The following is a 23,963-nucleotide window of genomic DNA, read 5'->3' on the forward strand; positions in this document are numbered from 1 at the left end:
GAGTGTGGACTGTGCTGACTGTCTGATGGGAAGCCCTCTTGAAGGGTTTTAAGCAGGCTCCCTTACAAGATCCGATTTCCATGTTTAGAAGCTTCTCTGCTCTGTGGATGGTGGATGTGAGAATTACAGTGCAACTGATAAACCAGCTAGAAAGTAATTGTAGAAGGCCAGGCAAGAGATGACAGTGGAGATAAAAGGTCATTGACACTGAGTGTGTATTAAGATTGAAATCAACAGGATCCACTTAAGTAAAGGAAAAAAGGACTTAAGGGTGACTTTTAGGTTTTGACCTTGGAGTATTGGGTCGATATTTGGTATTCTTCGCTGAAGCAGGGAACACCAGGAGAGGAACAAAAAGCAAGAGTTTTGATGAGAAGAAGCACAAAAGAAGTTAAGTACATTCCCACTGTTGAGTCAAATCAAGACTAAGACCTCTTATTGCAGGAGAGATTTAAGCTTTAAGGCAATACAAATAAGAAGTTTCTGGTGTACAATTTTTTTTAAAGATTTATTTATTTATTTATTTATTTATTTATTTATTTGAAAAGCAGAGTTACGGAGAGAGAGAAGAAAGAGAGAGAGAGATCGAGATCTTTCACCCTCTGGTTCACTCCCAAAATGGCCTCAACCACCGGGATGGGCCAGACTCAAGCCAGGACCCAGGAGATTCTTCCAGGTCACCCACAGGGTTGCAGGAGCTCTAGGACTTGGGCCATCCTTTGCTGCTTTCCCAGGTGCATTAGCAGGGAGTGAGATTGAAAGGGAAAAACTAGGCATCAAATGGGTGTCCACAAGTGATACAGGCACTGAAACCCTTGACTTTAACCTTCTGTGCTGGTCCCTAATTTACAACAGTTTGTAATCTAGAGAGTAAAAGTTTCTTATACTACTACTCACTCCCTTCCAATTGACCCCACACATTACTTCTCCTAGGAGTCTTCTATTGATTGTGTGCAATCAACAGGACCTCTCCCAACACAGAGATCTTTATTGAGAGCTATAAGCTCTCTAAGCAAAATGGGCCTAAAGGTCATATAATACCCTGGAATTTTTTTCTGTTTCAAGATTTTATACTTCCTTCTCAGCTGAGGGAATCCCAATTATGTACAACCACACTGCATTTCTCGGATTTTACCTTGAGGTGAAGAGAAATTCATTTTTGATAACCTTGGTATAGAGGAGGATGGCTTAGTGTGCCATTCTAAAATCATTTCCTATATTTGAATAAAAGTTGATGGAATCTGTTAAAGCCAAACTCGTTTCAATGCAAAAATTAGTAAAATATCCAAGAAATTCAAGCTGATTAAAAATTATTTTTAGTATAGGTCATGGAAAATATTCTTAGAAAGAAAGGAACTCATCTTCATACCTACAACCTCTATTCCAGACAGCACTCAACAAAAATCCTTACAAGATAATTTACTTAAAGCAGTACCACCTACACACTGAATTGAATTGTTGCATAATTATGGCCAAGAGCTAGGACCCAAGTGATTCTCTAAACTAAACATTTATGTAAATATTAGTGTTTCATATTAGAAAACTTTCTAAATATTAGCTTAGTTGTGGTTCAAAATAATAATAAATGTATTCCACATATGCATCTTCAAGAGATATATGTCAATACTGATCAAACACACACACAAGCAAAAGGAATAACAATTATTTGTTTCAAGTACAATCATCTGTTATTATCTGTTATTTGCAGAAGGGAAGAAGCAGAGAGTCTTGTCAACTTTTGCAAATCCCTCTTTTAATAAATACGATATAAAACACTGGGTATTTATGTAGAGTTCCTGCTGTTATTATAATGATGTAATGTATGCTTTGAGACTTTTCAGTAACATGTGGAAAAGATGTTTCATACCATTGAATCTTTGGTGATTTTAAATTGCTATGATGTGCATATCTTTTTTTTTCTTTTTTTTTAACTTTTATTTAATGAATATAAATTTCCAAAGTACGGCTTATGGATTACAATGGCTTCCCCCCCATAACGTCCCTCCCACCCTCAACCCTCCCCTTTCCCATTCCCTCTCCCCTTCCATTCACATGAGGATTCATTTTCAATTCTCTTTATATACAGAAGATCAGTTTAGCATACATTAAGTAAAGATTTCAACACTTTGCTCCCACACAGAAACATAAAGTAAAAAATAATAGATGATTTTTTAAATGATGATGAAATCAGAACAGACCTATTGTCATGTTTAATCCCAGCGAGAGTCAAGTTGGGAATTGCTAATTTCTTCTTTTTTTTTTTTTAACAGAAGATCAGTTTAGTATACATTAAGTAAAGATTTCAACAGTTTGCACCCCCATAGAAACATAAAGTGAAATATACTGTTTGAGTCCTCGTTATAGCATTAAGCCTCAATGTACAGCACATTAAGGTCATATCTTTTTATAATTGATCAAATAGCCCTATCCTATATAAACTTGTGAAAATATAAATAACTTGAAAATTTTAGTTTTTCATATTTCTTATGCATTTCATTGACCAGCTCTGGTATTTGTATTAGGTTTGTGTTGCCCAGCCCTGGAAGGTGTGGCCAATTGGGTAGTAAAGAAGCAGATGCAAAATCTCTCCCCCTCTATCTCTGTCACTTTGCCTTTCAAATGAGTAAATAATTCTTAATAAAAAGAAAGTAAGGTAATTAAGCAAATACATCCAAAGTTAACCAATCAGAAATCTGAATGTTTAGAACTTCAGAGTTTTGAATTGCCTGTTTGGATGCTGTCATTCTATGAATTTTTCAACTCCATTTTGTTGCCCTTGCTTAGAAAATGCCTAATATATGAAAGTAACTCATATATTCATCTTAAAACATACAACAGTGTCAAAACCATACATTTTCAACTATTTTTTATGTTCTAGTGATATTTGCAACAGACACCCTTACATGACTGCTAAAACTACCTTCCCCCATCCTGTCTCCTACTGCACAACTTAGGAACTTATTCATACTCCCTGACTTACCGGAATTCCATACCTTACTCACATGCCATTCACATGCCACTCACTCACATACCTTACTCACATGTTATAGTCTGTGCTTTACCATACTCCTCACTGTTGCTATATTCCATACCTTATTATAGTCTATACCTTACTCCTACTCTATATGTTGCCATATTTCTTATATTATCCATACCCAGTATCTTATTCCTGTATTGTACTATACTCAGACTCCATACTTTGTCCCATTCTTGATACCCTCCCCCCATTCTGCATTATGGACCAGTGGAAAAGTATGAGGAATGAGTGAACGGTATCTTCTGTTCATGATTTTTTTGTATGTGTACATCCTGAATTAAGAAAGAAATAATATGTAGTTTTCTGTTTTTTGGATGTCAACACTAAAACATCCTATTTCGTATGATTGAGTTTCTCTTAAGGTCATTGTGAAATTCTCCTTAATTTTAGAAAGAATGGCATCTAAAGCCATTTGGGTTGGATTCTCTAGCTTACACTAAGTATTTCCCAGAGAAAATCAAAATAACAATAGTAATAACATATCTATATGTCTAGTCTAAATCTTTTATTTTACAATTTAACTTGATGCTTGTTTTTTTCTTTTTTTTTCCAGATATGTGAATCCTTTTTTTATTTATTTATTAAATATAAATTATCAAAGTACAGTTTATGGATTACAATGCCCCCCCCCCATAATTTCCCTCCCACTCGCACCCCTCCCATCTCTCGCTCCCTCTCCCATTCCATTCACATCAAGATTCATTTTCAATTATCTTTATACAGAAGATTGATTTAGTATATTTAAGTAAAGATTTCATCAGTTTGCACCCACACAGAAACACAAAGTGTAAAATACTCTTTCAGTACTAGTTATAGCATTACTTCACACTGGACAACACATTAAGGACAGAGATCCCACATGAGAAGTAAGTACACAGTGACTCCTGTTGTTGACTTAACAATTTGACACTCTTGTTTATGGCGTCAGTAATCACCTGAGGCTCTTGTCATGAGTTGCCAAGGCTATGGAAGCCTTTTGAGTTCGCCGACTTCGATCTTATTCCAACAGGGTCATAGTCAAAGTGGAAGTTCTCTCCTCCCTTCAGAAAAAGGTACCTCCTTCTTTGATGGCCCTATTTTTTCCACTAGGATCTCACTCACAGAGATCTTTCATTTAGGTCTTTTTTTTTTTTTTTTTTTTTGTGCCAGAGTGTCTTGACTTTCCATGCCTAAAATACTCTCATGGGCTCTTCAGCCATATCAGAATGCCTTAAGGGCTGATTCTGAGGCCAGAGTGCTGTTTAGGGCATCTGCCATTCTATGAGTCTGCTGTGTATCCCGCTTCCCATGATGGATCGTTCTCTCCCTTTTTGATTCTATCAGTTAGTATTAGCAGACACTAGTCTCGTCTGTGTGATCCCTTTGACTCTTAGACCTGTCAGTGTGATCAATTGTGAACTGAAATTGATCAGTTGGACTACTGAGATGGCATTGGTACAGGCCACGTTGATGGGATTGTATTGGAATCCCCTGGCAGGATTCTAACTCCACCATTTGGGGCAAGTCCGATTGAGCATGTCCCAAATTGTACATCTCCTCCCTCTCTTATTCCCACTGTTATTTTTAACAGGGATCACTTTTCAGTTAAAATTTAAGCACCTAAGAATAATTGTGTGTTAATTACAGAGTTCAACCAATATTACTAGAACAAAAGAAAGAAAAAATACTAAAATGGATAAAGTACTATTGGATGCTTGTTTTTTCTTAGTAGACCCTCATCTGTGAAAAAAAATTTATTAGCAATACAAATGAATTTAAATAATCCAAGACAATTATTCAGAGTTCCTGTAGGGGGCCGGCATTGTGGCTCACTTGGTTAATCCTCCACCTGCCGCACCGGCATCCCATATGAGCGCTGGGTTCCAGTCTGGTTGCTCCTCTTCCAGTCCAGCTCTCTGCTGTGGCCCAGGAGGGCAGTGGAGGATAGCCCAAGTACTTGGGCCCCTGCACCTGCACGGGAGACCAGGAGGAAGCACCTGGCTCCGGGCTTCAGATCAGCGCAGTGTCAGCTGTAGCGGCCATTTGTGGGGTGACCCAATGGAAGGAAGACCTTTCTCTCTGTCTATCTCTCTATCTCTCTGTCTATAACTCTACCTGTCAAATAAAAAAAAAGTTTGTCGTAGAGTTCCTGTAGATCCTTTGACTTTTTTTTTTTTTTTTTTTTTTTTACAGGCAGAGTGGACAGTGAGAGAGAGAGACAGAGAGAAAGGTCTTCCTTTGCCATTGGTTCACCCTCCAATGGCTGCCACGGGCGGCACGCTGCAGCCGGCGCACCATGCTGATCCGAAGACAGGAGCCAGGTGCTTATCCTGGTCTCCCATGGGGTGCAGGGCACAAGCACTTGGGCCATCCTCCACTGCACTCCTGGGCCATAGCAGAGAGCTGGCCTGGAAGAGGGGCAACTGGGACAGAATCCGGCGCCCCAACCGGGACTAGAACCCGTTGTGCCGGCGCCGCTAGGCGGAGGATTAGCCTAGTGAGCCGCGGCGCCGGCTCTTGACATTTAATTATAAATCATAGTTGCAGAAAATGTATATTCTTAATATTTTTAAAGATCACATGTCAACATTACTAATGTAACAATTTGCTAGTGTATTTAAGTAATGGATGATTGAGGGGATGTTTTGGACTGCAACGATATTTTAGACACCATAGACTCTGCAGAAACACATTCAGGTAGCATCCCTCAGTAGTCATGTAATCAGTCTCAATCTTACTGCAAGCCCCAAACTCAACCTTACCCCAAGTCGTCCCACCTAGTACATTGTTTATGCCAACTTGATTAGGGAGCTTGTCAATGGCATTTGTGTATTTTATAATAGTGATTTCAAAAATATAATAAACCCTAGATTAATGTACTGTACTTGGCAGGAACTGCCTTGGCTTTTGGGCACATATGCTTCAAATCTGAGAATATTACAGATATATATGGAATCTTGGTAGATCTCTCTAAGGCAAGCTGGTATTTAACGCAAAAGCAAACCCATTTGAAACTAAAGCACTTTCCATGAGGCAGTTTGGCGGCTGTTCTATGAGGCAAACTCACTGTGCTTGACGGACACATTTCGATTAAATGCTGCTTTGTATTCTTCCAAAGATGGGAACAATAAGGACGTTTGTCAAAGGAAAAACTGCAGCAAACGATTTCATGTTGAACATCTGCATTCTGCAGTTCATTGTTTGCAAGAGTTTATTGACCATAATTTTGATGCATATAGGTTTTAAAGAGTCTAAACTGCATTTATCTTGGGTGCCTATCATTTATTTGAGTCTTGGCTTATTTATTTCCATTTTTTCTGGGCATTTTATTTATTTGGGGATTTTGAAGAGAAGAAGAAAAAGATGTTTCCCAAAATGGAAGTTTTAGTTAGCTCTGCAAAATTGATGAGGAAAGACGATGTTTTTACAAAAAGGATTGAGCAATTGAATTGAAAAATGTAACACTAAGCATATTATATCTTTATGATACCTTTCAGCCTTAGTGATATTAAAACAATTTACAAACTTTAAGACCACTCTCCTAACTCTTTGACCACCATAACAGAGTGACATTTCAAAGTAATATGAAGCAGCTGGCAACTGACAAAGTAATTTAGGGATAGTGGAATCAAAAGACAATTAATAGCATTGTGAATTTCATCCTGAGTTAAGTTGGCTTCTTTCGCTTTATAAATAGACAGTCTACTGTTAGAAAATGCAAGCTTTCTTTTTTTTGTATTTTATTAGGGGAAACCAAAACCCAGGCTATCCAAGTTGGAAAATAAGAGTCATTTTATCAGTCTTGTTTGACAAACTGTTGTGGTACTGATCTGTTAACTTGACTCTGCTACCATATAAACTACAGATCCTCTGTCTGAATAGATGGGAGAAACTGATTACCTAGAAAGATAATAACTTTTTTGATTGATATTTAGTAATAAAATAGCCTATCTATATTGGTGGTTAAGAAAACCAACTTTGAAATCTGGTGTATTTGGACTATAACCCCAGTACCAAGGAATTAACTTGATCTTTTATGAAAATATTTCCTATTCTCTATAGTACAGATATCAGCATTTATTTTAAAAATGTACTTAGTTATTTTACTTGAGAGAGAGAGAGAGAGAGGGAATACTCCCATCTACTGATTCACTTCCTAAATGCATGTGATAGTTGAGGGCTGGGGCAAGCTGGGATCCAGGAACTCAGTTCAGGTCTCCCACGTGGGAGGAAGGGACCCAAGTAATTCAGCCATCACCTGCTGCCTCCAAGAGTGTGCATTAGCAGAAATCTGGAATCAGGAATCTGGGACTTGAACTCAGGTACTCTGATGTGGGATTCAGTCATCCCAGGCAGAATCTTAACTGCCAAACCAAACTCCCACTCAAATAATAGGATATTTTATAGTTTTTTTTTGTGTACTTCGTGTACCACGATAGTGATGAAGCACTGCCTGGCATAGTAGGCTTTCAGTAAATTGCTAGCTGCTATTATTCTGTCTTGGATTGTTCAGTCTAAGAAGATCCTGATGTATTAAGTAAATTCTTTAATTAAAAAACGTTTTTCATTGCCCAATTGCCTGTCTTCAGAAAGACTTGAAGATATTGTCATTGAAGAGAAAATTTGCATCTATTTTTCTTTCTTTCTTTTAGGATACACCCTGGCAGAAACTCAAGATGGTTATGTAAGCTTCTCCAATTTGGCAGTCCTGATTTCTGGGTCAAACTGGCACTTTATTTTTACTGTGACTTCCCCTCCAGGTAATTTCAGCATAGTGTGCTTTTGTAGTCTGTTTCTTTGGAAAAAGCAATCCCTTCTCTTTTATAATTGGAAGAATCCTGTCATGAATAAGACACCATCACAGTTTAGAGAAAAAAAATCACTTGACTATCATCAAGGCGTGAGAAGAAAGAGCACATGGGGAAATTAAACTTCAGGAGACCTCTGGTAAGGGGAATCCAAGGGTACATCCTCCTTTAGATGCTAATATTTACTTTGGGGGTTCAACATTTTTTTCTTTTTCTAGGACATTTGATTGGATATTAAATAGATATTTTAATTTAAAGAATCATAGGACATAAATTTTTATTTGTAAGACAGTCATATAGTGTTATGGAATCTTATCTTTGGATTTTGCTCTCTTCATCACCTCCCTCCCTGCTGAAAATTATTGGGACCATACTCACTAATATCTTAGCACTGGAATCATAGATAGTGTATTTAAATGGCTTATATGACCCCATTATTCTTTTTTTTTTTTTTTTTTTTTTTTGGACAGGCAGCGTGGACAGTGAGAGAGAGAGAGAAAGGTCTTCCTTTTGCCGTTGGTTCACCCTCCAATGGCCACTGCGGCCGTCGTGCTGTGGCCGGCACACCGCGCTGATCCGATGGCAGGAGCCAGGTACTTATCCTGGTCTCCCATGGGGTGCAGGGCCCAAGGACTTGGGCCAGCCTCCACTGCACTCCCTGGCCACAGCAGAGAGCTGGCCTGGAAGAGGGGCAACCGGGACAGAATCCGGCGCCCCGACCGGGACTAGAACCCGGTGTGCCGGCGCCGCAAGGTGGAGGATTAGCCTAGTGAGCCATGGCGCTGGCTGACCCCATTATTCTTAATAAAATATTCTTAAAATTCTTTAATGAAAATGTATAAGAAACACTTGTCAACGTGTTATGTAACTCACTAATGAGGAAACCAGAAGAACATCAACTCTGATTCAAAAGCCATTGGAAGATAATGACTATAAATCCAGGAAAGAAATGCTGAAATAAATTTGCTAAATTAGATACAAGGCTATGAAACTATAACCATCAAGGTTGTATGTATACAGATATTATTTGCATATTACTCAACAAAAATCATCTGTAGCTTATCTGTATTCTAGAAATGAGCATATCAGGGCCCTAATTCATAATAAATATATAATCAAACAAATTCTGGAGAATCTGATAAACTTTGAATTGGCCTATTTGAAAATATTGTAGTATGACATTTGTAAGATCTGCAATATTTTTGCTCTTAACTCTAAGCTTGAGATCACTTTTCTTTAACGCAGGCTATCTTCTGAAATCAGCTACTATTATTAAATATTAATTTTTGGCAGATATTATTTTAATCCCTATGAAGATGTACAAATGTATTAATGGAGAAACATGGTCACTGTCCTTGACATCAACTTTTCAAATACTTTGCCTTATACTTTTTTTTCTAAGGCTTATTTTATTCATTTGAAAGGCAGAGTTACAGAGAGGCAGAGAGAAAGAGAGACAGAGAAATCTTCCATCCACTGGTTCACTCCCCAAATGGCAACAACAGCTGGAGCTGTGCCAGTCCGAAGCCAGGAACCAGGAGCTTCTTCCAGGTCTCCCATGTGGGTGCAGCAGCCCAAGTGTCTGGGCCATCTTCTACTGCTTTCCCAGACCATAGCAGAGAGTTGGATCAGAAGTGGAGCAGCTGGGACTTGAACCTGCACCCACATGGGATACTGGCACTGCAGGCTGCACCCTTACCCATTAAGCCACAGCGCCAGCCCCTCCTTATACTTTTGTTTCTTTTTTTTTTTTTTTAAGATTTATTTATTTATTTGAAAGGCAAAGTTACAGAGAGGCAGAGGCAGAGAAAGAGAGAGAGATTGGCCTTCCTTCCTGTGATTCACTCCCCAACTGGCCTCAATGGCCAGAGCTGTGCCGATCTGAAGCCAGGAACCAGAAGCTTCCTCCAGGCTTCCCACACAATTGCAGGGGCCCAAGGACCTGGGCCATCTTCTACTGTTTTCCAGGCCATAGCAGAGAGCTGGATCGGAAGTGGAGCAACCAGGACCTGAACCAACGCCCACATGGGATGCCAGCTATGTCACAGCACTGGCCCCCACTTGAGTTTCTTAATGAATATGTTATAAAGAGTAACACATGCAGAGATAGATATTTAGTCCTAGATTTGTCTGAAATTTAGAACTTTGTCCTTTAATTTCCTCAGTACTTAACTACTTAGGACTTCATCAAAGTTGTTTTAAGGCATAAGTTGTAAAAGTAAGTGTAAAATGGGCCGGCACCGCGGCTCACTAGGCTAATCCTCTGCCTTGTGGCTCCGGCACACCAGGTTCTAGTCCCGGTCGGGGCGCCGGATTCTGTCCCGGTCGCCCCTCTTCCAGGCCAGCTCTCTGCTGTGGCCCGGGAGTGCAGTGGAGGATGGCCCAAGTGCTTGGGCCCTGCCCCCCATGGGAGACCAGGAGAAGCACCTGGCTCCTGCCTTTGGATCAGCGCGGTGCGCCGGCTGCAGCGCGCTGGCCGCGGCGGCCATTGGAGGGTGAACTAACGGCAAAAGGAAGACCTTTCTCTCTGTCTCTCTCTCTCACTGTCCACTCTGCCTGTCAAAATAAAATAAAATAAATTAAAAAAATAAAAAAAAAGTAAGTGTAAAATGTAGATAGAAACATTTCAGGAACACTTGTAACTTTCAGCCCCCAGTCATGGTGTTCATATTTGGTAGGCTATTTTTGTGTTCCAACTTATAACTTCTAAAGTAGGCAGGAATTATTTTTCATCTAAATTATTATTCATAATTTTCAAAACAAGGTTTAGTTGGTGAGGCCATCTCAGAACATTTATAAAGGAAGCCAGCTGCAAAGACAAACACTACATATTTCCCTTGATCTGTGGTGACTAATAGAGTACAAAAAAATGATGTGTATGAGCAAAATTGGCTTTTTTGAGATTTGATTTTTGTTTACAGCCCTTGTCTCTATTTTTACGAACAGCACTGTTTTCTTCTTACTATTGAATTCTTTACTCAGTGGAGGGTTAAGCGTATGATTATAACATAAGCTGAAAGTATGTCATCGTAAAAATTAAAAGAATGAATAAGAAGGGAAGGAGGAGGGAAAGTGGGATCATGGGTGGGAGGGAGGTCAGTCTGGGACGTATCAATATGCTCCTAAATCTGTATATCTGGATACATGAAATCTGTTCATCTTATGTAAGTAAAAAATGAAAAAGAATAGATGGAGGATGATAAGTAAAGAAAAATATTAATTGGCCAACACTTTTTTGCATCATCACTTATTTACATCAACACTTATTTACATCATATTGATTAATGGTACAAATCTGGAGAGTAACTATTTCAAAGTGTCTCAGTTTCCAGTGTGAGAACTTCTGATAAAGCAGCATCTATTCACATATTTATGCCAATCACTAAAATGCCTTATTTCTTTTTTTAAAGGTTTATTTATTTATTTGAAAGGCAGGGTTATAGAGGCAGAGAGAGAGAGAGAGAGAGAGAGAGAGAGAGAGAGAGAGACAGGTCTTCCATCCACTGGTTCATTCCCAAAATAGCTGCAGCAGCTGAAGCTGGGCTGATCTGAAGCCAGGAGCCAGGAGCTTCTTTCAGGTCTCCCACATGCGTGTAGGCACCCAAGGTCTTAGGCCATCATCTACTGCTTTCCAGGCCCTAGCATAGAACTAGATCAGTTGTAGAGCAGACAGGATTTGAACTGGTGCCCATATGTGATGCCGGCACTGCAGGCGGCAGCTTTACCTGCTACATCACAATGCTGGCCCCTAAAATTCCTTATTTCTAACAGACTTCAATAAGCTTTGACTCATATTACTGTTGTTTCATTCACTTATGAATCAAGCAGAGAACTTGGAATAATTTTCATTACTTTCTGTCTTCTCCCTGTTATCTTAGAGATAGGAAACTTACTATTTCTAGTTTAGAAATTTTAAAAAAAAAATGGAGAACTGAGAAGTTACATAGGTCTAAACAAGTATTGTGGAATCCTACTAAGTCTTTCTTATATATTAATAAATCTAGTATATTTATTGCCTCTGAATTTACTGAGAAACCGCAAGAAACAAGGGCTTCTCTAAGTTTGTGTATTAACTTTCTTTTTTTTTAATTGTCTATTTACTTGAAAGGCAGAGTCTCAGAGAGACAGAGAGAGAGAGAGAGAGAGAGAGAGAGAGATCCTCGTCACAGCTTCACTTCCTAAATGGCTACAATCGTCATGGCTGGGTCAGATCAAAGCCAGGCTCCTGCAACTCTATCTGGGTCTCCCACATGGATATAGGGGCTCATGGACTTGAGCAATCATCTGCTTTTTGCCCCAGGCATTTTAGCAGGGAGCTGGACTGGAAGCAGAGCTTCTGGAACTGGAATCAACCCCCATGTGGGATGCCAGCATTACAGGTGGCTCTTTAACCTACTGCACCACAATGTTGGTCCCTATAGTAGTGTCTTCCCGTACCCACTGTCCTTCCTGAAGTCTAGGCTGCGGCTGTTCTGGATATTTCCCAGAGCCAAGGAGTTTTCCAAAGGGACTCAGGATGTCAGGATCTGCTGGGCTGAGAAAAGATTGAAGAAGTCAGACATCCTCCATGCGCCCTCCACCCACCAGCACACACATAGTCTTAATCCACAGTAATTCCAAGTGTAATTGTCACTTGCTTGCCTGGACTGTTCATCCTCCACAGATTCACAGGGCTGTCTCATGGCATTGCTCAGTTTTCAGCTCAATTGTCAGCCTCCAAGAGGCCTCCTCTGGGTCACTTCATCCTCAGAACCTTCCGCATTCCTACCCCTGCCTCCAGATTTCTACCCTCACTTTAGTTTCCTTCATGGCAATTATTGCTTGCTACATTGTGGCATCCGTGTCTTTGCTTTTTTTGTCTACAGTCTGTTCAGGATCCTGCATTAGGACATAAGTTCCAAGAAGGATAGGAATTCCACTTGTTATGAACCAGTGAGCATATTAAGGTCATTTTCAATATTGCAATTTAAAAAATATTCTATTAAGATTGTTGACCATCAGTGGTCTCCACCCTGGGAATGATGTTCTTGCTGTAGGCACCCACTGCAGAGATACTGCCTTGATTTCAGCCTCTGTTGTTTTCTGTGCTCAGCACACCTTTATTGACTGATCTGTATCTATTGTGACACCCGTACCTTCTAAGTTCAGAATCTTCCCATTATCCAACAATCATCAAAATGTTTGCCTGGCATTAAATGTCCACCAAGCAACTCCAAATGTTTTTTAGCATTAATACCAAATATTCTACAGCTCTGGTTTACTAAAAACCAATTTCTGGGGCCAACACTGTGGCGTAGTGGTAAAGCTGCTGCCTGAGTCCTTGGTGCTCCACTTCCGATCCAGCTCTCTGTTATGACCTAGGAAAGCAGTAGAAGATGGCACAAGTGCTTCGGCAACTGCACCCGCATGGAAGACCCCAAAGAAGCTCCTGGCTCCTGGCTTCAGATCGGCATAGTTTCAGCCATTGTGGCCTGTTGGGTAGCGAACCAGCAGATGGAAGATCTCTCTCTCTCTCTCTCTCCTTCTCTCTCTCTCTGCCTCTCCTTCGCTCTCTGTGTAACTCTACCTTTCAAATAAATAAATAAATCTTTAAAAATTTTTAAAAATAAAACTAAAAAATCAATTATATGTTCTTCTTTTTGTCATCATTTATGTGTTTACTCAGCCTTCAAAGCACCTTCTGCAGGATGCTTTCCCTGATCAAATCAATGGAAAATACCCTTCTAAAGCAAGTGCTTTTCAGTATTCTGGTGGCATATGTCACATTCTAATTTGTTTCACAAATATTTGTTACATGTACTTTATTCATTTAGTAGCTTGGAAATATCATGAGGATGTACAGTAACTTATCCACTTAATGTAAACAATCACTGAACAATTAGTGGAAAATTGGATAAAACAATGCAGAATTTTGTTTTTACTTCTGTGAATTCCTACTAAAACCCACCCCTCATTACCAAACTTCATTGATGTTGTTAAGATGCCCACAAAAAGTAACCAATTTATAACAAACAAGTCAAATATGGTTCAAGCTTGAGATGTTTGCAGAGGAGAACCATTTCTAGCTAATTTTAAATGGAAGATTTGGGATCCAGGCAGCCAGAAGATAAGAGATTCAAGATTTGACTTTGACTTCCAAACAATTCCAGGTTCAGCCCAAGGAAAGTAAGGCAGAGAGAAACTTGGTATAACTTGAGCCATCTTCTATTGCTTTTCCCAGGCACATTATCAGGGAGCTGAATCGAAAGTGGAGCAACTACGATACAAATCAGTGCCTATAGGGCATGCTGGCTTCGTAGGCAGCAGTGTTACCCAGTGCACCACAATGCCACCCTCCTTTATTTATTTATATATTTTTTTGACAGGCAGAATTAGACAGAGAGAGAGAGACAGAGAGAAAGGTCTTCCTTTTTCCGTTGGTTCACCCCATTCCCCCAAATGGCCGCTACAGCCGGCACACTGCGCCGATCTGAAGCCAGGAGCCAGGTGCCTCCTCCCGGTCTCCCATGCGGGTGCAGGGCCCAAGCACTTGGGCCATCCTCCACTGCCCTCCCGGGCCACAGCAGAGAGCTGGACTGGAAGAGGGGCAACCGGGACAGAACCAGCACCCCAACGGGGACTGGAACCTGGGGTGCCAGCACCACAGGCGGAGGATTAGCCTAGTGAGCTGCGGCACCGGCTCTCCTTTATTTTTTAGAATTTATTTATATATTTTGAAAGTCAGGGTTACAGAGAAATAGAAAGGGATAAAGAGAAAGACAGAGACAAAGAAAGAGAGGCATGAATTAACTACTTTTAAAATGTTAGCCTTAACTAAGCCATGATCATTATGTCAACCTAAATCACAAAAGAAATAACATCCAGAGAAACAGGTAGAAAGACTCTATAATGATATTTACTTGGGAATACCAGAGCATGGCAATGGGAATGACCTTGCTTAGGAAAACTACAAGGAAGGTGAGGCAAGGGAAAACTTTCAACAGCAAAAATGAAGTAGATATTATGGGATATTTTGAAACAGTAATTTTGGCCACAATGATTGATAACCAGGGTAATGTTAGTCCAAGACTGGATGACAATTGACAGGGAGATGTCCTTGTAGACAGATGTTTTTGTATAAAGTTGTGGTGAAAGTCTCTGTGTGGGCCAGCGCCTCGGCTCACTAGGCTAATCCTCCGCCTTGCAGCGCCGGCACACCGGGTTCTAGTCCCAGTCGGGGCGCTGGATTCTGTCTCAGTTGCCCCTCTTCCAGGCCAGCTCTCTGCTGTGGCCAGGGAGTACAGTGGAAGATGGCCCAAGTCCTTGGGCCCTGCACCCCATGGGAGACCAGGATAAGTACCTGGCTCCTGTCATCGGATCAGCGCGCCGGCCGCGGTGGCCATTGGAGGGTGAACCAACGGCAAAGGAAGACCTTTCTCTCTGTCTCGCTCTCTCTCACTGTCCACTCTGCCTGTCAAAAAAAAAAAAAAAGTCTCTGTGTGAACACTTGTTTTGGCAATCACTCATGATTATTACTGTTAGGTAATTATGCACAGGAAGTCTTTCTCCAAAACCTCCTGGCTGTATTTTTGTTAGGGATGGCTAGGGTGACTCCATTTTGACTCTGCTATCTTTTTTGTTCTTTTTTTTTGGTTTTGTTTTTCACTTTCAAAATTTTATATCAAGATATAATTGACATGTGTATTTAAAGCATATTTGTTTAATTTTAATGAATGTGTACTAAGAGATCATCACCATAATTAAAGTTATAAATATATTCATCATGCCCAAAATTATGAGCAACTATAAAAATTTTTGCTTATTAAATTGATTTGCTGTAAAATGTACCTTTTTGGTATTTACTTTCATGATTTCAAATATATGTATGGTGTAATATAACTACTACCACAACTGGGATACACATCACTTCTGTCAAATAAAAAATCTCCCTCATGCTGTTCCTGTTTTCACATTTTCTTCTTCCCCTTGGTACCCTGTGGCAACCAGTGATCTGTTCTGGAGTGTCATAGAACTGGAATCATATAACATACATGAGATGGGCTTATCTCACTTACTTTAACTCCTTTGATGTCCATCTTAGCTGTTATTGGTTATTAATAGTCCCCCTAGCCTTCTTGCCCACCCTTTGTTTATTCATTCTCCTGTTCAAGGACACATTTGGGTTGTTTCTGGGTTCTGGTAACAGTGAATGAAGCTGCAATAAACATTTACATTCAGGATTTTGAGTATATCAATACATTTTTTTTTAGTTTCTTTCCCAATTATGTCCAAAATAATGATGAGAGAAGAACCAAAATTTTCAGACTACAAAATGAGGAAATTGGGAAGAGTTTCAAATGAATTCTTAGGTAGACAAGAAGTCTCCATTTCCCTCCATCATCCATGGCCCGAGCAGCTCCATCTGCCATTGCTTTGCTTCCAGTTTTCCAGATAATGACATTCTTTTGGACATTAGTAAGTCTCTTGATTCTTTAGTAGGAGTCTCTATGCTCCTGTTTTGATGTGTCATATGCCATATTTTAAGTAGACACATGTATCAGGACAACTAATTTCATGTATCCCAGACCTGGGAACATTTTTTTCTACTTACAAGAGTATCTAAGCTGCAGTTTTGCAATGGGAGAAGGTAGGTCTGAGAATAAAAGGAAATAGTTAGAATTACCTATCAGTAATGGACAGAATCTGTAAGAATGATTATGAGTTATTGTTGGAATTGTATAGTTCTTAGAAATATAAATATTGAATTTATTATTAATTCATTTATCTGGTCATTTAACACAATAAAAATTTATTGAACATCCATTATGTTTTAGGCACTGTTTTAAGTTTCTCTTTTCCACAACTTTTTTACATTAGCATCTGGTTAACGTATTATTGAAATTTTATTTATTGATTTATTTTACAGGAGTCAATTTTACAGCTCGATCCAGACAGTTTGCTGTTTTGCCAGTGACTGAGAAGGAGAGCTCAACCATCATCTTGTCTGCGTCACTGTGCTCAGTGGCATCATGGCTGGCTTTGATCTGTCTGGTTTGTTGTTGGTTCAAGAAGAAAAAAAACAGAAGTATGTGTGTTTTTTTTTTCCTTTTTGGAAATTAAATATCTTAGGAAAATGTCTTATACATTAATGATTCCTTTTCTTCCTGAAAAAGAATTTGTATGAGCTTCTGCAGGATATAAAAACCAAATGAACCAAACGAGTCAATTAATATAATAGACGTAAGGTTTGCCTGTCCTTAAATAATAAAACTAGGTCATATTTATTGAATATTCACTCTGGACCAGGTTCTAAGTACTTTAGATAATGAACCTATTTAGTCCTTGCAACAACCAAATGAAAGGTAGCTGCTAATATCATGCCTGAATTATGGATGCAGACAATGAGGCAAAGAAAGGGTAAGTTGCAAACAGCCTGGCAATTTGCGTCCAGATTCCACTCTATGAAACACTGCTTCACTGCCAGGTGACCCTCCGTATGATGTTTAGGAAGCAAAGGAAAATGGTCCTTTGCCTCTCTAAAAGTGAAGAGAGAGAGAGTGCCTGGTGTGTTTTCTCTAGAAGTGTAGAAATTAAGAGCCGGCGCCGTGGCTCAATAGGCTAATCCTCCACCTTGCGGCGCCGGCACACCGGGTTCTAGTCCCGGTTGGGGCGCCGGATTCTGTCCCGGTTGCCCCTCTTCCAGGCCAGCTCTCTGCTATGGCCAGGGAGTGCAGTGGAGGATGGCCCAGGTGCTTGGGCCCTGCACCCCATGGGAGACCAGGAAAAGCACCTGGCTCCTGGCTCCTGCCAGGATCAGCGCGGTGCGCCGGCTGCAGCGGCGGCCATTGGAGGGTGAACCAACGGCAAAGGAAGACCTTTCTCTCTGTCTCTCTCTCTCACTGTCCACTCTGCCTGTCAAAAAAAAAAAAAAAAAAAAAAAAAAAAAAAAAAATCTCAAAGAAATTAAGTCGTCCTCATGTCTAAAAAACAGTATCTGGCATGAAGAATATGTGTGTCTATGTGTGTGTATTTATATGTGTATATATATATATATTCAAATTTCTATCTATTTGAAAAGCAGAAGGAGAGAGAGATAGAAAGACAGACACAGAAACACATTTCCCATCTGCCAGTTCATTACCCAAATGGCCACAACAGCAGGCTGGACTAGGCTAAAGCTGGGATCTAAGAACATAACCTTAAGCTATCATCTGCTGCCTCCAAGGGTATTTATTAACAGAAAGCTGGAATCAGGACCAGAACTGGTTTTTGAACATAGACATTCTGATATGGGATGTGGCCATCCCAAATGCTGTCTTAGCTGTGATACCTACCTCCTAAAATACATTTTTAATGAATGTATTTGTTAAATAGATAGATAGAATGTGAAGTATCTCTCAGAGGTAGACTGAAAATATAAAGATTTCAAAAGCACACAGAGTGGGCAGCATTGTGGTATAAGGCTAATAAAGCTATTGCCTCTGAGGCCAGTATCCAAAATAGGCACTGTTTACTGGCTGGGCTGCTCCACTTCTAGTCCAGCTCCCTGATAATGTCCTGGAAAAGGCAGCAGAAGATAGCCCAAGTACTTGGGCTTCTGCCATTCATGTGGGAGATCTGGATGAAGCTCCTGGCTCCTGGCTTTGTCTTTTTTTTTTTTTTTTTTTATTTTATTTTTATTTTTTTTTGACAGGCAGAGTGGACAGTGAGAGAGAGACAGAGAGAGAAAGGTCTTCCTTTGCCGTTGGTTCACCCTCCAATGGCCGCCGCTGCAGCCGGCGCACCACGCTGATCCGATGGCAGGAGCCAGGATCCAGGTGCTTTTCCTGGTCTCCCATGGGGTGCAGGGCCCAAGCACCTGGGCCATCCTCCACTGCACTCCCTGGCCATAGCAGAGAGCTGGCCTGGAAGAGGAGCAACCGGGACAGAATCCGGCGCCCCAACCGGGACTAGAACCCGGTGTGCCGGCGCCGCAAGGTGGAGGATTAGCCTATTGAGCCACGACGCCGGCTTCCTGGCTTTGTCTTAACCCAGCCCTGGACATTGCAGTCATCTGGGGGAGTGAGCCAGTGGATAGATCTCACTCTCTCTCTCTCTCTTTCTCCCTTCCTCCCTCCCTCTCTAAATGTGTGTGTCTGCACCTCCCTCTCTCTTTCTGTGACTCTGACTTTCAAATAAATAAATAAATAAATAAATCTTTAAAAAAAAACCACATGTCTGCTTGGTGCTTTAGATTTTACCAATGTCTGATTCCTGGTTTTGATATCATGCTATAATTACACAGGCTGAAAATGAATGGAGAAGGCTGGGTGAAAAGGCATATATTATCCCTGTATATTTCTTGGCTGCTTCTTCTTCTTTTTTTTTTTTTTTTTTTTTTTTTTTTGACAGGCAGAGTGGCCAGTGAGAGACAGAGAGAGAAAGGTCTTCCTTTATCGTTGGTTCACCCCCCAATGGCTGCCGTGGCCAGCGCACTGCGCTGATCCGAAGCCAGGAGCCAGGTGTTTCTCCTGGTCTCCCATGTGGGTGCAGGGCCCAAGGACTTGGGCCATCCTCCACTGCACTCCTGGGCCACAGCAAAGAGTTGGACTGGAAGAGGAGCAACCAGGACAGAATCCGGCGCCCCGACTGGGACTAGAACCCGGTGTGCTGGTGCCACAGGCGGAGGATTAGCCTATTGAGCCACAGTGCTGGCCTCTTGGCTTCTTCTTTTGAGTCTATAATTATCTGTACTTATTTCAAATAAAAGTAAAAAAAAAGTATTAGTAATATTTTGTTTCTAACTAGTTCTGTGCAACATAAATATAACATGAGCCACAAATGTGAAGCACATTGTACTGTTCTTTTCTTTTTTTTTAAAGACCTATTTTATTTATTTGAAAGACAGAGTTACAGAGAGAGGTAGAGACAGAGAGGTCTTCCATCCACTGGTTCACTCCCCAAATGGCTGCAATGGCTGGAGCTGCGCTGATCTGAAGCCAGGAGCCAGGAGCTTCCTCTGGGTCTCCCACTGCATTCCCAGACCGTAGCAGACTGGATTGGAAGAGGAACAGCAGGGACTAGAACCAGCACCCATATGGAATGCCAGCGTTGTAAGCTAGGGCTTTAACACGCTGCACCACAGCACCGGCCCCAATGTTCTTTTCTTTTTAAGATTTATTTATTTTTTTGAAAGGCAGAGTGACAGAGAGGGAGAGACAGAGAGAAATATCCTTACCTCTGCTGGTTTACTCCCCAATAGCTGCAACAGCTGGGACTCCTCCAGGCTGAAGCCAGCAGTCTGGAACTTCATCCTGGTCTCCTCTGTAGGTGGCAGGAACCCAAGTACTTGGGTCACTTCTGCTCCTTTCCCAGCACATTAGCAGGGGTCTGGATCAGAAGCAAGGAGAGAGGACTCAGGCTGGTGCTCATATGGGGTGCTGGCATCACAGGCAGTCAGGCAGTGTTTTAACCAGAGTCGACCCCACTGTAATGTTCTAATACCACTTAACCCAGTGCATCAAATATTATTTCAACAAATAATGGATATAAAACCTTAGATATTTTACATTTTATCAAGAGCAGCAGTGTATTTTATATGAGTGCTCCCAGCACATCTCAATTTGAAGTAGGCACATTTGAATCATCAGTAATGACCTGTGGCTACAACCGTATGGGACAGTTCAGATTCATACTGCAAAGCTGATCAGATTGAAATTTGCGTCATTATTTCTTAAGATCTGAATTGCGTTCTATTCTATATTTGAGGATACTTCTAAAAGTTTGTTAAAAGTGGAACCAAGTTTGTATCTATTTTAGTAAAAATATTTGAAATCATGCATAGCTTTTCAAAATATATATAATATCCAGGACCTTTTTAAAGACCCATTTTATATCTCAATGATGAATGGGGTTGAGGAGTACAAGAGAAACTTCTTAGAACTTACAGCCCACTTGCAAATAGTAACGTCCGTTTTATATTAAAAAAAAAAAAACAAACTAAAAGTCCTGTTTTTATTTCCATGAATGCAGAAACAAAACCTGAGGAGATATCTGAATCTCAGGCTAATGATCCAAAGAATCATATCCAAGTCTCCTCCAAACGTCAAGGATCACACGTAGATACTGCGAAAGAAGACATTGTGATGGGAGAAGGTGAGCTTGTACCACGGGGATGGTTACCACAGGAGAACCCACTGTGGTTGATCTGCATATCCCTTGACCTTGGCTGTGGGTTTCTGAAGAAATCTAATTTAGCTACAGTGTCTCCTTCAGTCTCAGTTGCTGTTTCTCAAAGTAATTATACCCTAGCCTGGGATCACATAGATGGAGCTGATTCACTGAGCTATTATCCAATTATTTGAATTGACATTTATATATTTTTCTTAGTTGCTTTAAGATTCTAGTTTGTTACATAGAGGAAGGGGAAAACCAGAGTACAGGCATATAATCTTTCCCTTAGCTATTGCAAAGCTGCCAATTTGGCAACGTTATTGAATTTGGGAAAAAAAGAGTGTGGTTGCCCAATACCTACTACGCAAATTAAATGACATACTGAACCCTCAAGAAATAAGCCAGTTTTTGTCAAGCTCTGCTTTGTTGTTTTGTCATACTTTAAGCAAAATATATTCTTTGCCTATGTTGTGCATTATGGCAGATGATGTTACTTGTTATATGGTTAAATTGCCATTAGAGTTGTTGGCAAGCAGTGAAAAGATAAGCATTTGCCTAGACTGGTGCTTTGCCTGTGTCCTACAAAGGATATAGAAAACAAGAAGACAATGAAGGAACACAAGATGGCTTGGCCAAATATAGATGTAGTGTGAGAAATATTCACATAATTTCCATGAATCTGAAACATTTTAAAATATGTCTAGAGAGAAGAATCTTCCTATTTTCTTCTAACAGTCAATTATCATGCTTTCTGTTTATGGAGGAATACCAGACCTGTTGGTTCTGTGTGCATGTTTGACTGAAAAATAACAGTTCAATGTTGTTCTGCTCTAAATAGATGAATGAGCTCTGGCATGTATATGTGTATGTATGTGTTTGTGCCTATGTACATCTATACATGCGTGCATGTGCACATGTTTGTCTATTTGTTTGCCTCTTTTTCCATACAGGAAATGAAGTTTTGTTTTTTTTTTTCAAAAAAATTAAGTAACCATACTCCAGCTCTTGGACTTATACCGAAATGTGGTAGGGAGTATGGGGCAAGATGGGTGTGGATGTGGTGAAAATAATGAGGGTAGAGAGAAACATAGGAACTTTTTGTAGGTTCCAACTACAGTCATTTTAATTTTAATTTTAATTTGTTTTTCATATCATTAATGGACATGCTTTCTGTCCATATCAGTGCATGTAAAAGCAAGACCCGTGTTTGAAAACTGCAGTCTGAATCCAGCTGTTCGTGTTCTGTCATGTTCTTCAGCAGATCTCTACCCTCATCTACTATGACTGTCTACATGCATCACTGTTGCCCTGCTTGACTTAACTACACTAAGCAGTCCACAGTGTCTGGGTGTTTTTATTATGGAACATTTTTAGGTTTTGGGTCATTAATAAATTATTAGTAATGAGGCAAGTTACAGGGATTCTGTTGAAGAGTTTAGATTGAGGAGACGGGAGCATCAAAGAGACCATTTTTTGAGGACATCCAAGTTAAAAATAGAAATATGTGTTATCCAAATCCTCCCCTGGGGATCATAGCAGATTGCTTCCTTATCTTCTAAGCTTTGTCCAAATCTTTAGTGCATTGTTTCCAAGGCAAGTAATGAGGCATCTCCTGCTTTTCTTTGGAAATTATTTGCAGCTACAAAACCCTTAATTATTGTTAGTTTGAAATAGATTTGGTTTTATTCCATTATGTTCATGCTATTTTAGTTTCCCTATTCCCTCTGTGTTTTTAAAATTTCAACATTTGCTGATAAAGTGATCAGTTGTCGCTCTCAACAGCACTTGGCCTTCTCTGAGCACTGTTGTAGTATTTAAGATTATTTAGTAGATGCAACTGAACATTACTGCTAGATTGTAAACTCACCACATTACAGCTTTTACCAAAAATTGCATGAATGTAGTCAGGGAGCTATGGAGAAAATTTCCATGGGGGCAGAGGAGAGTAAAGTATGAAAGGTCTTTGAAAAGTTCATGAAAAATGCAATTATGAAAATACTATATGGAGCCGGCGCCGCGGCTCACTAGGCTAATCCTCCGCCTAGCGGCGCCGGCACACCGGGTTCTAGTCCCAGTCAGGGCGCCAGATTCTGTCCCGGTTGCCCCTCTTCCAGGCCAGCCCTCTGCTGTGGCCAGGGAGTGCAGTGGAGGCTGGCCCAAGTGCTTGGGTCCTGCACCCCATGGGAGACCAGGAAAAGCACCTGGCTCCTGGCTCCTGCCATCGGATCAGCGCGGTGCGCTGGCCGCAGCGCGCCGGCCGCGGCGGCCATTGGAGGGTGAATCAACGGCAAAGGAAGACCTTTCTCTCTGTCTCGCTCTCTCTCACTGTCCACTCTGCCTGTCAGAAAAAAAAAAAAAAAGAAAAAAAAAGAAAAGAAAATACTATATGCATCAATTTTGAATTTTTTGCATCAAGATAAATTCTTTTTTGAAAGATTTATTTATTTATTTGCAAGTCAGAGTTACACAGAAAGAGTAGAGGCAGAGAGATAGAGAGAGAGAGAGAGAGAGGTCTTCCATCCAATGGCTCACTCCCTAATTGGCCGCAACGGCCAGCACTGCGCCAATCCGAAGCCAAGAGCCAGGAGCTTCTTCCAGGTCTCCCACGCATGTGCAGGGGCCAAAGTCCTTGGGCCATCATTTACTGCTTTCCCAGGCCCTAGCAGAGAACTGGATCAGAAGTGGAGCAGCTGGGACTAGAACCGATGCCCATATGGGATGCTGGCACCTCAGGCCAGGGCGTTAACCCACCACGCCACTTCACCAGCCCCAAGATAAACACTTAATTTCTTGTTCCATGATGTTGAAATTCTTCATATATGTCATTGCTACTATACTATTGCTGGAATTTTGACATATAAAGCTATCTATGATATCTTTGAAAATTCCTATCTACTTGTGGAACTCTGTTACTAAAGATTTAGTGAACACACATCATGATTTGGAGGCACATGAAAATATCACAAGTAAGATCATGGGAGCCAAGAGTCAAACTTTAGAATTAAATC

General features: G+C 40.6%; 1 protein-coding gene across 24 annotated transcripts in view; it reads left to right on the forward strand.

Annotated features, from left to right (window-relative positions):
- Positions 1 to 23,963, forward strand: part of PKHD1 (PKHD1 ciliary IPT domain containing fibrocystin/polyductin) — a 524,425-nt gene that overhangs the window by 490,140 nt on the left and 10,322 nt on the right. For 22 of the 24 annotated variants that reach the window (XR_016234007.1, XR_016234005.1, XR_016234006.1 and 19 more), the window contains 3 exons: positions 7,669 to 7,776; positions 16,730 to 16,888; positions 20,815 to 20,937. Coding sequence is in view for 19 of the 24 variants with exons in the window: in XM_089333174.1 (XP_089189300.1) it covers positions 7,669 to 7,776; positions 16,730 to 16,888; positions 20,815 to 20,937 (390 nt within the window). In the remaining 5 variants the exon portion in view is untranslated. Of the gene's footprint in view, positions 1 to 7,668; positions 7,777 to 16,729; positions 16,889 to 20,814; positions 20,938 to 23,963 lie in introns of those variants that run through there. The other 2 variants (XR_016234008.1, XR_016234010.1) reach the window with 1 other exon arrangement.

Source organism: Oryctolagus cuniculus, chromosome 5 (assembly GCF_051225735.1).
Source record: "Oryctolagus cuniculus isolate XC-2025 breed Fujian yellow rabbit chromosome 5, ASM5122573v1, whole genome shotgun sequence".
Lineage (NCBI taxonomy): Eukaryota > Metazoa > Chordata > Mammalia > Lagomorpha > Leporidae > Oryctolagus > Oryctolagus cuniculus.